Source organism: Protomyctophum parallelum, assembly GCF_964188405.1.
Source record: "Protomyctophum parallelum genome assembly, chromosome: 13".
Lineage (NCBI taxonomy): Eukaryota > Metazoa > Chordata > Actinopteri > Myctophiformes > Myctophidae > Protomyctophum > Protomyctophum parallelum.
The window spans coordinates 37,215,269-37,229,772 of record NC_139708.1 but is presented as its reverse complement, the minus strand read 5'-3'; the positions used below and the strand labels follow the sequence as shown (position 1 = coordinate 37,229,772).

Sequence of the window (14,504 nt, the reverse complement as noted above, 5' to 3'; positions counted from 1 at the left end):
AACGTGGCTACTCAAGTCAAGTCACCTTTTATATTATATATAGCACATTTAAAAACAACAGAAGTTGACCCAACTTCCATTTAAAAAAAGACAGAATAAAATAAAATAAAACATAATAAAAAGAAACGTTGAAGCAAATACTTCATAAAAGTACAACATCAAAGGGAACATGAGAGCACCTGTGTGGGTTTACAGAGCCAATAGGATGAGGGTTTACTCACATGTGGATGCACAGAGCCAATAGGATGAGGGTTTACTCACATGTGGATGCACAGAGCCAATAGGATGTGGGTTTACTCACATGTGGATGCACAGAGCCAGGACGATTCCATCGTGACCCTCCAGGGTCTTCTGACACTTGTAGGTGGTGCATGTGTCCCACACCTGTACAAATAAAGTTTTATTATTATTATTATTATTGTCTGACGGACAGCAGAAAATCAACTAGTAGCTCCGTTTTTCTTCTTACATGGAAGTGCGTGTCTGTTTCATGTGTATCATACAGTAGATCTCTGTTTCATGTGTATCATACAGTAGATCTCTGTTTCATGTGTATCATACAGTAGATCTATGTTTCATGTGTATTATACAGTAAATTGTACAGTAGATCTCTGTTTCATGTGTATCATACAGTAGATCTCTGTTTCATGTGTATCATACAGTAGATATCAGCTTTGTGTTGCGTCTTGCCTTGATAGTCTTGTCTGAGGACCCAGAGAAGAGCAGGTCTCCAGTGGAGTAGACACACAGACACCAGACCGGACCCTGGTGTCCCACAAACGTCCCCTTACACTTGAAGATCTGCTGGGGGTCGTATGCTGCGGAGAGGAACCACAGAGTTAAACCCATTTAGGCCTGACGTCGAAATAAAAAACAAATAAGTCTTCTGAAAGAATATGTATTCAAAGATTTGTTGCCGCATTTTCACGGGTTTTTCAAAAATAGCAGACCTACGAGCTCGTAGCGCGCCACTCAGTGGCGCGCTATGAGCTTGTAGATCTGCTATTTTTCCAATAGCTAAATTATTACATAATGCTTAAAAAAAAGGGGTTCCCGCTAAGAATGGGTTAAAGAGAGGACAGGAGGAAGAGATAAAGAGAGACAGAAAGACCAACAGAGAGACACAAGGGAGGAGGAGAGAGGGACAGATGTTCTGCTGAGCCTAGGGATGGATTTTTATTTGAAATGATATGGCGAGCATAAAATAAAACTGAAATGATTTAGAAATACCCTAGCGGGTTATTTACACGAGGGAGAAAGAGAGGAAAAGAGATATAAGGGAGAGGGGATTTTTAATTTGCATTTCAAAATGGGACAATTTAAGCCCCAAAATAAATATCAGACGATTCAAAAGCATCAATCTTGAAATGTTCCGGTCCCCCCACTCCATCCAAATGTTCCGGTCCCCCCACTCCATCCAAATGTTCCGGTCCCCCCACTCCATCCAAATGTTCCGGTCCCCCCACTCCATCCAAATGTTCCGGTCCCCCCACTCCATCCAAATGTTCCGGTCCCCCCACTCCATCCAAAACGGGACAGCTTTCTCCTCACAGAGGAGGTAATCCATTCTGGGGCGGGAACCCCTTTTGGTGTTAGCAGATCTACAAGCTCGTAGCGCGCCACCGAGTGGTGCGCTACGAGCTCAGGTCAGAATCTCAGGAATCTCAGGTCAGTCTCAGGTCAGAATGAAAACTGTCAGGATGTAGAAGACATTTATAGAATCTGATCTCAGGTCAGAATGAAAACTGTCAGGATGTAGAAGACATTTTTATAGAATCTGATCTCAGGTCAGAATGAAAACTGTCAGGATGTAGAAGACATTTTTATAGAATCTGATCTCAGGTCAGAATGAAAACTGTCAGGATGTAGAAGACATTTTTATAGAATCTGATCTCAGGTCAGAATGAAAACTGTCAGGATGTAGAAGACATTTTTATAGAATCTGATCTCAGGTCAGAATGGGTTAATGTAAAAAGAGGCAGAGGTCTGAAAGGTTTGGTTTTAAAAAAGGAGAGGATGAAAGACGTTGGTTAAAGGTTAAAGGTTAGGTTTAAAAAAAGGAGAGGATGAAAGACGTTGTTCTACTCACAGCCCAGGATGCCCATGTTGAGTCTGGCATTGATGTGAGACATCTCATCCTGTTGGGACAGATTATTATTATTATTATTATTATTATTATTATATTATTATTATCATTATTAGTATTGTCATCATTATTATTAATAGTATTATTATTATTAATAATAATAATAATAATAATAATAATAATAATATTATTATTATAACCATGTTGAGCCTCATCCTGTTGGGACAGATTATGGGTAAAGGTTGGTCCTGTTGGGACAGATTATGGGTAAAGGTTGGTCCTGTTGGGACAGATTATGGGTAAAGGTTGGTCCTGTTGGGACAGATTATGGGTAAAGGTTGGTCTCTGTTGGGACAGATTATGGGTAAAGGTTGGTCCTGTTGGGACAGATTATGGGTAAAGGTTGGTCTCATCCTGTTGGGACAGATTATGGGTAAAGGTTGGTCCTGTTGGGACAGATTATGGGTAAAGGTTGGTCCTGTTGGGACAGATTATGGGTAAAGGTTGGTCCTGTTGGGACAGATTATGGGTAAAGGTTGGTCCTGTTGGGACAGATTATGGGTAAAGGTTGGTCCTGTTAGGACAGATTATGGGTAAAGGTTGGTCTCATCCTGTTGGTACAGATTATGGGTAAAGGTTGGTCCTGTTGGGACAGATTATGGGTAAAGGTTGGTCTCTGTTGGGACAGATTATGGGTAAAGGTTGGTCCTGTTAGGACAGATTATGGGTAAAGGTTGGTCTCATCCTGTTGGTACAGATTATGGGTAAAGGTTGGTCCTGTTGGGACAGATTATGGGAAAAGGTTGGTCTCTGTTGGGACAGATTATGGGTAAAGGTTGGTCCTGTTGGTACAGATTATGGGTAAAGGTCTCATCCTGTTGGGACAGATTATGGGTAAAGGTTGGTCTCATCCTGTTGGGACAGATTATGGGTAAAGGTCTCATCCTGTTGGGACAGATTATGGGTAAAGGTTGGTCTCATCCTGTTGGGACAGATTATGGGTAAAGGTTGGTCTCATCCTGTTGGGACAGATTATGGGTAAAGGTTGGTCCTGTTGGGACAGATTATGGGTAAAGGTTGGTCCTGTTGGGACAGAATATGGGTAAAGGTTGGTCCTGTTGGGACAGATTATGGGTAAAGGTTGGTCCTGTTGGGACAGATTATGGGTAAAGGTTGGTCTCATCCTGTTGGGACAGATTATGTGTAATGGTTGGTCCTGTTGGGACAGATTATGGGTAAAGGTTGGTCCTGTTGGGACAGATTATGGGTAAAGGTTGGTCCTGTTGGGACAGATTATGGGTAAATGTTGGTCCTGTTGGGACAGAATATGGGTAAAGGTTGGTCTCATCCTGTTGGGACAGATTATGGGTAAAGGTTGGTCTCTGTTGGGACAGATTATGGGTAAAGGTTGGTCCTGTTGGGACAGATTATGGGTAAAGGTTGGTCCTGTTGGGACAGATTATGGGTAAAGGTTGGTCCTGTTGGGACAGATTATGGGTAAAGCTTGGTCCTGTTGGGACAGATTATGGGTAAAGGTTGGTCCTGTTGGGACAGATTATGGGTAAAGGTTGGTCTCTGTTGGGACAGATTATGGGTAAAGGTTGGTCTCATCCTGTTGGGACAGATTATGGGTAAAGGTTGGTCCTGTTGGGACAGATTATGGGTAAAGGTTGGTCCTGTTGGGACAGATTATGGGTAAAGGTTGGTCCTGTTGGGACAGATTATGGGTAAAGGTTGGTCCTGTTGGGACAGATTATGGGTAAAGGTTGGTCCTGTTGGGACAGATTATGGGTAAAGGTTGGTCCTGTTGGGACAGATTATGGGTAAAGGTTGGTCTCTGTTGGGACAGATTATGGGTAAAGGTTGGTCTCGCATTTCCATTGAATTACTTGAACTTTGAGTCTTTTATTGAGGCTGTGATATTAGCCTTTGCTGTGAAGTAGCACTGAGTCAACTAAAGTGTTCTATCTGAATAAAGCATATTCTTTATATAATATTGCTATGACTTACATTAAGCATTGAGGCATCTCGACGGAACTCCATCAAGTCCTCGTTCAACTTGCTCTGGTTTTCGTCCAACACGTCTGAAAAACAGACAGACAGAAACATGTTGGCAAGTCCGGTTAAGTTGGGATCGGACACCACTCAGTGGGCTGTATTGTGCGTGTCTTAAGTACCAGGTCTTATTCCCTAACTTGAGTAAACTAAAGATCTGGAGGCGTGATCAATGCCATTTGGCTATTCTGAGTGGCCAAAGAGCATTGATCACGCCTCCAGGTCTTTAGTTTACTCAAGTTAGGGAATAAGACCTGGTACTTAAGACACGCAAAATACAGCCCAGAGGGTCCTAGCCGAGACGGTAACAAGACAACTCACCCCTTTTCCGTTTTCCTGAGAGGCTGGAAGCAGACGGCTGGACTTTGAATTTCTCTAACTATAAACTTTCATGACAGCAGAACAGCCTAAGTACAAATATAATTTATGAAAAGCTACTACAGTGAAGTCTGTTCACAGAAGTTGTTGTAGGATATGTGGGGATTATCTGACGAGGTACCATTTGAGTGGGCAAAACCTTACATATACTAAATAATACTACATTGTTTATAGGGTCAATATAAGTAAAATAATATAGCCTTTCCACAGGAGTATCTTTTAATATTTTTCCAAAAAGAATACAAACAGCCAATAGCATATTACAAAGTTATCCCCCTCACTGGGGAAAATTCCGGGAGGAAAAACGGGCACGAGTTGTCCAGTATTCGCCTAGACAACCAGCACTAGTTCGAGCTGTTTTATAATCTTCATAATCTTCAAATCACAACAGTCTTAGAATAATTACCCAATGGCTCTAAAACAGTGGTTTTCAACCAGTGGTCCGGGGACCACCAGTGGTCCTTGAGGGGGTTCCAGGTGGTCCCCAGCTAAATGATGGAGAGTTGGTCACCAAATGGAGCATTATAGACCTTTAAAGGACCACTTCACCACTTTTCAACTTCATCTTCATATAATAGGTCCTCACTAATAATCATGAAAAAATGGTGCAATTGTTTTCTACTCGGTCTGTGTCTCATAGGAGGGCTGTGGGCAGTTCAGAAACCGTCTTCCAGTGACATCATCGATGGGGAATACAAGCCAATAGAAACTGCAGGCTTTCTAGTCCTGAAAAGTTGCAATGCGAAAATGGAAGCCATCGTTCTCACGAAAATGAAAATCTAAATATTTTTGTAAAAAGATCTTGTTTAAAAAGAAATCTGCCTAATGATGTCACTGGAAGACGGTTTCTGAACTGCCCACAGCCGTCCTATGAGACACAGACTGAGTAGAAAAGAATCGTGCCATTTTTTCATGATTATTAGTGAGGACCTATTATATGAAGATAGGTTGAAAAGTGTTTATTTTACGCTCTCGGGAGCTAAATTAATTTGAAACATTACGTTACTTGTGATCAACGTTTGCCTGTTATCTCTCCTAATGGTACAAACATCAATACAGCATGGCAACAAAATGTTCTTTCGTTTTGAGTCTGAGATGCTAAATCTCAACAAATGGTGATCCGTGGCTCAAATGGCCAATAAATAATGGACCTTGAAATGAAAAGGCGTTGAAACCCCCTCCTCTAAATATGGTAATATGGTAGTAAATGGAAACGCCCCCCAGCCACTGCGTTAGTTTTACTGAGGTTAGGGACTGATCGTTATTTAACAAACGTTGGTATGGTGCAAAAAAGGGGGGGGGTCATAAAACAATTTTTTGAGCCTGAGGGGGGGATATGTTTATTTTTATTTTGGATTAGGGGGGGTTGTACAACTTTATTTCGCTGAATTTTCTATTTAAAAAACGTTTTGATTATTTAGTTTTTCATAGTGTTTTACTCCTAGATATATAAAGTTTACCCTGTGTGACGAGTGTACTTGGTATCTTCCATGTGTGCGCAACTGCATGCAAATAGAACAGATCTACAAGCTAACAACGTGTTGCTTGGTGACACGTTGTTAGCTTGTAGATCTGTTCTACCAGCAAAGGTCCCTCCCCCGGCCGCTGATGTAGTTTGCCCCGTCTGACTTCAAAACAGCGCGGGACATATTGATTCTGCGTTCATGATATTTCCAGTAGAAAAAGCGAAAAAGGTTTCAAGCTCTGAACCGCGATGTTTGAATTGCGGGCCAGCAGCAGCAGGCTGAAAAGAGCCAGTGTTGTCGGTGTCAGAGAGGAGGAAGGCGAGGATCTAGCAGCAGGCTGACAGCACCGCTGCTGAAGATGCAACAATAATAATAATGTTGCGGCTGAGGTCATGGAAGACGTAACGATATCATATAAACTTCTCAGAAGTTACTGTTGGTGACTCAAGTTGCTTGTTAACGACCTCCACATAGAAAGTAGCACAACATCACAGGAACACCTTAGCCTTTATGTTGATGGACAATAATTGGACATGGAACATTTTGATGGAAGAGACTACCGTCTTCACAACGCATCGTCGACATGGTGGCGGAGAAAAGCGCATTCGAGACAGATTCTCATTCAGAATACGGTAGGGCTGGTCTAAAAGCAGCTGTCATCATGTGCATCTTTGCGCACTCGCATTGCAATGTTGGATTGTTGCCTGGTGTGTGCGTCACGTCATAGTAGCCTACTTGGCCTACTTGGCCTACATGGCCGCGGTGCCATGTAGCCTACTTTTGTCTGCGTATGTGGTTGTAATATACTAAAGAAAGAGTTAAACTATTCGGTGGTGCCTGGCTGGCTAAATGAGCTGAGCGGGCAGTTGTTGAACGTTGGTGTTGCGCAAATTGTGCTTTTCTCTGTGGAGTAGCCTATGAAGCTGTATCAACAATGGTATGCGTGACATATGTATTTAGCATACCGGTATATATACCCGAAATTTGGAGGCTGGGGGGGGATGAGGAAAAATAAAAAAATGAAATCACATCTGCACCCCCCCCCCCCCCCCTGGTGGATAAATAACGATCAGTCCCTTAGGTTTAGGTATAGTTTACTGAGGTTAGGTTTAGGTATAGTTTTACTGAGGTTAGGTTAGGTATAGTTTACTGAGGTTAGGTTTAGGTATAGTTTTACTGAGGTTAGGTTTAGGTATAGTTTACTGAGGTTAGGTTAGGTATAGTTTACTGAGGTTAGGTTTAGGTATAGTTTACTGAGGTTAGGTTAGGTATAGTTTACTGAGGTTAGGTTTAGGTATAGTTTTACTGAGGTTAAGGTTAGGGTTAGGTTTAGGTGTAGGCTGTCAATCACAGCGACTGGCCAGTCACAGCGCACCATTTACTCAAACCCGCAGAGGATACCATATTATCCTAAAAAAACACTATCCATTCTGGTCTCTGCCTCACCGAACTTCAGCTCCAGGTTCTTCTCCAGCTGGTCCAGTTTCTCCGACAGTTTTCCCAACATGGAGCGCAGGAAGGCGATGTCCTGGTCCTTCTGGCCCAGCGTCAGCTGCATCTCATGGAACCTTCAGGGCAGGAACATTATGCAGGTCACAATACGCAGTGGCGTGCACAGATAGACACTAGGGGGTGCTAGAGCACCCCCCTGCCCTTTTGGCAATGTGCTCTTAAAAAAAAAAAATCTTAAATTGTAGACGTGGACCATGCGGTGACATTGATCAATTCTTGATAAAAAAACGCTTCTACTATATTATTTAGGCCCCCACAATCTAAAGCTATGTTTCTATGTCAGTGGTTCTTCGATAAAAAGAAAATAGCAGACCTACAAGCTCGTAGCGCGCCACCGAGTGGCGCGCTACGAGCTTGTAGGTCTGCTATTTTTGAAAAATCGAAGAACGACATAGCTTTTTCAGAAAACTGTCAGGATGTAGAAGACATTTTTGGAATCTGATCTCAGGTCAGAATGGGTTAATCAGACCAGTGTGTGTCCAGTGGAACCTTGTATAAATCTGATCTCAGGTCAGAATGGGTTAAAGGTTGGTTTAGTTCACCTGTCATCCGTCTGCTGCAGGAACTCCTTAAGACCCTCGAACTTACACACCTCCAGATGAGTCTCATACGTGTCCTGATTACCAATGAACATACAGCTGGGAGAGAGGAGAGGAGAGGAGAGGAGAGGAGAGGAGAGGAGAGGAGAGGAGAGGAGAGGAGAGGAGAGGAGAGGAGAGGAGAGGAGAGGAGAGGAGAGGAGAGGAGAGGAGAGGAGAGGAGAGGAGAGGAGAGGAGAGGAGAGGAGAGGAGAGGAGAGGAGATTGTTTGACACTTTATTATTGTTTGGCTTTGCACTGTTTGACTTTATTTATCTCGTCTTTCTTATATGACGATAAGCAATGATACACTGATTGACTGTATAATGGACTCTGTATATGGTGAGTGTGTTGTGAGTGTGTCGTAAACAGTATGGTGAGTGTGTCGTAAACAGTATGTTGAGTGTGTCGTTGTAACAGGATGGTGAGTTGGGTGTAACGAGTAACGGAAAATCTCGTTACTGTAACGACACTACTTTGGTCGGTAACGAGTAATATAACGACACTACTCCTCCAAATTTGATAATCACACTACAGTTGCAGCTGCAGCGCCTCGTTACTTGCGTCATGTGGCTGCTTTCAGCAGTGTTGCTTTGGAGAATAATGCACACAACGGAGATGAGTTGAACATGAACACTATGGTGCGCTGGCAACGCAGTACGCAGTACGGACTAGAACATGTCAAACCGGTGTCAGATCATCAGCAGCACAGCATTTTTCGTTACTGTCGTGGACTCGTAGGGTGGCCAGACGTCCGGTTTTAGACCCACCTGTCCTCCTCCCAACTCAACCTGGCCGGACACATCATTGTCCGTTTTTTTGTGATATAGCCTACAGTGCTTGTGTCATAACTGTCATTTACGTCGTCTCTGTATTAAAATCTCCGCAGCACTTTTCCGCTGCACAGCAAGCTCCCAGTCTCCCACTGTCACAGAGACAGAGCAGGCGTTGGGGTGTTGCCATGTCCGCTTATTATAAGTGACTTTGGGCGTGTTTTATAATAGACCAGTCAGGCTTCTTTTGGGCTTGTTTTCATAGACATGGCTGCTTGTTTCTCTTCTAAAACCTGGCAACACTGCCAGTGGGAGGGTCTGTTTGTTTGTTGTAGAACGTGTGCTCTCACAATCACTAGTTAGTTAATGCAGAGATAAATAAACCAAATATGCCGAAATGAAAAACTACATTTAATGAGCAATGGAGCAGGGGACTCCACATCATAAAGAAAGGGATCCTAAAGCACTGTGAAGATATAGGCTACTGATTTATCTCAGTCTCATTATTTTATTTGAATATATATTGGGGAAGTTAATATTTGCCTAGAACCACGTGGTACAGTGGTTTTCAACCATTTTCATATCAAGGTCCAGTATGTATTCTGCATTTTAGCCATGGACCACCATTTGATGAGATTTGGCCTCACAGACCCCAAACTAAATATTATTGTAATATAATATAATATAATTGTTGTTGTCGTAGGATAAGATTTTGTCCACAATTCCATTCTGGGTTACCTAACCCAATAAAGATTTGTTAAGTGTGTGGCAGTTCAGTGAAAATTATTTGACAATGCATCTCAGTTGATTTTATGGAGTAACGCAAAAGTAATGTAACGAGTAATGTAACTAGTTACTTTCTCCAGGGAGTAATAAAGTAATGTAAGGCATTACTTTTTTCAAAAGGAATATGTAATATGTAGTGCATTACTTTTATGAGTAACGGACCCCAACTCTGATGGTGAGTGTGTCGTTGTAAACAGTATGGTGAGTGTGTCGTTGTAAACAGTATGGTGAGTGTGTCGTTGTAAACAGTATGGTGAGTGTGTCGTTGTAAACAGTATGGTGAGTGTGTCGTTGTAAACAGTATGGTGAGTGTGTCGTTGTAAACAGTATGGTGAGTGTGTCGTTGTAAACAGTATGGTGAGTGTGTCGTTGTAAACAGTATGGTGGGTGTGTCGTTGTAAACAGTATGGTGAGTGTGTCGTTGTAAACAGTATGGTGAGTGTGTCGTTGTAAACAGTATGGTGGGTGTGTCGTTGTAAACAGTATGGTGAGTGTGTCGTTGTAAACAGTATGGTGAGTGTGTCGTTGTAAACAGTATGGTGAGTGTGTCGTTGTAAACAGTATGGTGAGTGTGTCGTTGTAAACAGTATGGTGGGTGTGTCGTTGTAAACAGTATGGTGAGTGTGTCGTTGTAAACAGTATGGTGGGTGTGTCGTTGTAAACAGTATGGTGAGTGTGTCGTTGTAAACAGTATGGTGAGTGTGTCGTTGTAAACAGTATGGTGAGTGTGTCGTTGTAAACAGTATGGTGAGTGTGTCGTTGTAAACAGTATGGTGAGTGTGTCGTTGTAAACAGTATGGTGAGTGTGTCGTTGTAAACAGTATGGTGAGTGTGTCGTTGTAAACAGTATGGTGAGTGTGTCGTTGTAAACAGTATGGTGAGTGTGTCGTTGTAAACAGTATGTTGAGTGTGTCGTTGTAAACAGTATGGTGAGTGTGTCGTTGTAAACAGTATGGTGGGTGTGTCGTTGTAAACAGTATGGTGAGTGTGTCGTTGTAAACAGTATGGTGGGTGTGTCGTTGTAAACAGTATGGTGAGTGTGTCGTTGTAAACAGTATGGTGGGTGTGTCGTTGTAAACAGTATGGTGAGTGTGTCGTTGTAAACAGTATGGTGAGTGTGTCGTTGTAAACAGTATGGTGAGTGTGTCGTTGTAAACAGTATGGTGGGTGTGTCGTTGTAAACAGTATGGTGAGTGTGTCGTTGTAAACAGTATGGTGGGTGTGTCGTTGTAAACAGTATGGTGAGTGTGTCGTTGTAAACAGTACGGTGAGTGTGTCGTTGTAAACAGTATGGTGAGTGTGTCGTTGTAAACAGTATGGTGAGTGTGTCGTTGTAAACAGTATGGTGAGTGTGACGTGTGCGTCTCTTACCCATATTTGGAGTGAGGGCATTTGATGTGCTCACACTCTTTGAGGTGAGCCTCCAGGTTCATGGTGAGCAGAGGAGGACAGGAGGGGTTGTTGGGGCAACGCACCGGCCTGTAGTCACAGCTCACCTCATGCTCTCTGAGGGAGAGAGACATAGAACCACAGAGAGAGAGAGAGAGAGAGAGAGAGAGAGAGAGAGAGAGAGAGAGAGAGAGAGAGAGAGAGAGAGAGAGAGAGACGAACACATGAGAAAGGGGCAAAAACAAAAAGGTCAAAGAGTATAGCATAGACAGACAAACAAAACCCAAACAATGACATATTGACTCCATTATCCCATTTTGGTGTTAGCATTATGCTATGCTTTAGCTATTGAAAAATAGCAGATCTACAAGCTCATAGCACGCCACCGAGTGGCTTGTAGGTAGGTAGTTAGGTAGGTAGGTAGGCTTGTACGAGCTTGTAGGTCTGCTATTTTTTGAAAAAACGGCGAACGACTGACATAGAAACATAGCTTTTTGAGAAAACTAAAACTAATCTGTGTTATCTAGGCCAGTGGTTCTCAAAGTGGGGTCCTGAAGGGGTCCTTTGGGGATCCCCCAAAATAGCAGATATATAGATTATTCCCCTTTAACCCTCTGAGACCCAGCGATGCTTTATAGCAACAATTATATTTTAATTAATTACTTTTTTTTCTGTGATGTTCATTGCAATGCCATTGGTCATGATATTTGCATATAAATACCCCCCCCCCCCCGAGGCTGAAGTTCACACAAATTAAAAGTTTCTGGACTAAAATAATTGTAATATATGTATATTTGTGATCATTAGAATGTCTAGAACATGTTTTATTCATTATTGTGAAAGATATCCCACAAATGTAAATTATTAATTTATTATATATAATTATTATACATTTTTCATCAAACTTATTTATATATATTCTTTTAATTAACATATTTTTTTAGTCCTAGTCCTAGTAGTACAAAGTAGTAGTACGGTTGAAATCAAGTAGAATTGAATGCGGGTCTTAGAGGGTTAAGTCTAAATCCACATAGCGTAAGAGTAAGATTTCTCTGCGTATGCTTTGGAGCCGTTCCGAACGGTCCTTACTTGCGCGTGGACAGCTTGATGGTGAAGGGACAGCCCAGCGGGTCCACCTCGTGCACCGCTCCGGGTTTGGCGGCCACCGAGGAGCCGCCGGCGGTCGCGGCGCCGCCGGCCGTAGCCCCAACGCTAGCGCTAGCCGTCGTAGTGCTAGCCGCCGCGGCGCGGCAGCCGTATTTACAGTGGATGAAGAGCTCTCCGATCTGCTCCGCCACGGCAATGTTGTTCACCACCACCGTTAGCTTGGCGTTGTCCACCGGGCACTTGTCTACGACGGGAAGAGACACCGAGGACGCGTCAGCTTAAAGAAGAAACACACACACACACACACACACACACCACACACACCCCCCCACCACACACACACACCCCCACCACACACACAACACAAGAGGGACAGACTAAACGACAACACGGGAAGCACACAGAAAATGCAGCTACTAAACTATGCCAGATAACATTTAGAAAGCGCTTAACCCATTTAGACCTGACGTATTTTTATTTATTTTTAATTAAGTATTCTAAATCATGACAGTTTTCTGATAAACCGATGTTTCTAAATCAGTGGTTCTCAATCTATTTCATGTCAAGGACCCCACTGAGAACTACAATTCCCATGAGTTATCAATCAAATTGAAATGTTTGACATAGGTGTGATCAATCATCCAATCAAGTGATGAACATATATTCTGTCCTATGTCACTTTTTGATTATGCCTGAAGGTCAGTAGACCCAAAGCTTGCTAAATAAATTGATTGATTGTGCAACAGATCTGAGTGTGCGGAGCTTCCCTTTATTTTTTCTCATGTTCCCTTTGTGGCCCCAGCACCTCTCTTAAGTTTTTTCAGCGGATGAGCGGTGGTTATTTTTCCATTTATGTCAAGGACCCCAAAAATTCTATGTAATTGGTCGCCCCCCCCCCCCCCCCCCCCATCTGAAAATATGTTGTTCCAGGGATAATGCTTAAAACACCTAAAGGGGTACCCGTCCTTAAACTAACACACAATGCCAGTGCATCAAAGTCACATCTTAAACTAACACACTTTAGTGCTGCCTGGCACTCAAAGTCACATCTCACCTGAGGTCAGGGCACAGCGTCTGCAGAAGGTGTGCTGAGGAACAAGAGAGGAGAGAGAACATGAGAGATCAGAGGAAATGGAAAGGTTCTGAGGTCCGACCGATGCCCGATGCTAAAGGGCCGATTCATACTCCTATTTTAGAGCCGAATAAAAGTGCGCTCGGTGCTGTAGAGCATTTGGCTCTGTAGAGCCTACAATGTGACGTCATTTGGCTCTGTAGACTCTACAGAACCAAATGACGTCACATTTACGGCACTACAGCGCCGAAACAGCTGTAAAATAGGAGTATGAATCGGCCCTAATAGTCCTAGACCAGGAGTACCAATGTTTGACCCATAATATTGAAAAGGTCATTATCTTTTAAAAGTTAAGCCCAATTAAAAAATGTAAATGCTATTTAAAATAGCCAGTCTACACGATTGTGAGCTACTGTAGTAGGACAATAAATTGGGGGATTTTGGGGGAAAACTTTTAAGAAAGAAAATGCCTATAATGAAATGCCCAAAATAGGGACAACTGGTTGAAAGAGGTAAGAAAGAAAGAAAGAAAGAAAGAAAGAAAGAAAGAAAGAAAGAAAGAAAGAAAGAAAGAAAGAAAGAATCGGGAGACGTTGACTGCATAATTGCAGATGATACTGATAATCAAAAAAGTTGAATAAATTGACATGAGACTGGCTATATAGTGCAGCGTTATGAACAGAGTTAAGGCCTATTCATAGTCTGGATTTTCGGTGGGGAGGTGACCACCGCTCCTGTGGTGAGGTGACCACCGCTCCGGTGGTGAGGTGACCACCGCTCCGGTGGTGAGGTGACCACCACTCCGGTGGTGAGCTGACCACCGCCGCTCCGGTGGTGAGGTGACCACCGCTCTGGTGGTGAGGTGACCACCGGAGCTGAAATAACGTGGAGCGGTGGTGAGTAAAAACAGAGAGAAGGGCTGGGGCAGTGGCGGTGGTTTGCTCTTCACCGCAGCTCAGTGACGTCATGTTGTAGTTCGGTGGTGACCTCAGTGACGTCATGTTGTAGTTCGGTGGTCACCTCACCACCGAAGATCCAGACTATGTATGAGCCTTTAGGAACAAGGAATGGGAGAGCACGTTCCCATCTAATGAGAGAACCAGGGGAGGGAGACCAGGGGAGGGAGACCAGGGGAGGGAGAGAATCTGGGGGAATGAAGGACAGAAGAAAGACGGAGGAAAGAGGAGGCTCACCCCACATGTGGTGATGACTGGGTCCGTGAAAACATTACAACACAACTTGCAACAGAGTTTCACTGAAGGCTGCTCAGCAAACACCTGGGGTTCCTGCACACGCGCACAC

General features: G+C 43.3%; 1 protein-coding gene across 6 annotated transcripts in view; it reads right to left on the bottom strand.

The window, feature by feature from the left end:
• Window positions 1-14,504, bottom strand: part of traf7 (TNF receptor-associated factor 7) — a 51,851-nt gene that overhangs the window by 23,735 nt on the left and 13,612 nt on the right. For 3 of the 6 annotated variants that reach the window (XM_083780552.1, XM_083780553.1, XM_083780554.1), the window contains exons 6-15: window positions 14,396-14,488; window positions 13,185-13,218; window positions 12,113-12,407; window positions 11,006-11,140; window positions 8,040-8,135; window positions 7,432-7,553; window positions 4,097-4,170; window positions 2,090-2,138; window positions 691-818; window positions 302-384 (exon numbers count right to left, since the gene is read on the bottom strand). In XM_083780552.1, the coding sequence (XP_083636678.1) occupies window positions 302-384; window positions 691-818; window positions 2,090-2,138; window positions 4,097-4,170; window positions 7,432-7,553; window positions 8,040-8,135; window positions 11,006-11,140; window positions 12,113-12,407; window positions 13,185-13,218; window positions 14,396-14,488 (1,109 nt within the window). The remainder of the gene's footprint in view (window positions 1-301; window positions 385-690; window positions 819-2,089; window positions 2,139-4,096; window positions 4,171-7,431; window positions 7,554-8,039; window positions 8,136-11,005; window positions 11,141-12,112; window positions 12,408-13,184; window positions 13,219-14,395; window positions 14,489-14,504) is intronic. The other 3 variants (XM_083780555.1, XM_083780556.1, XM_083780557.1) reach the window with 1 other exon arrangement.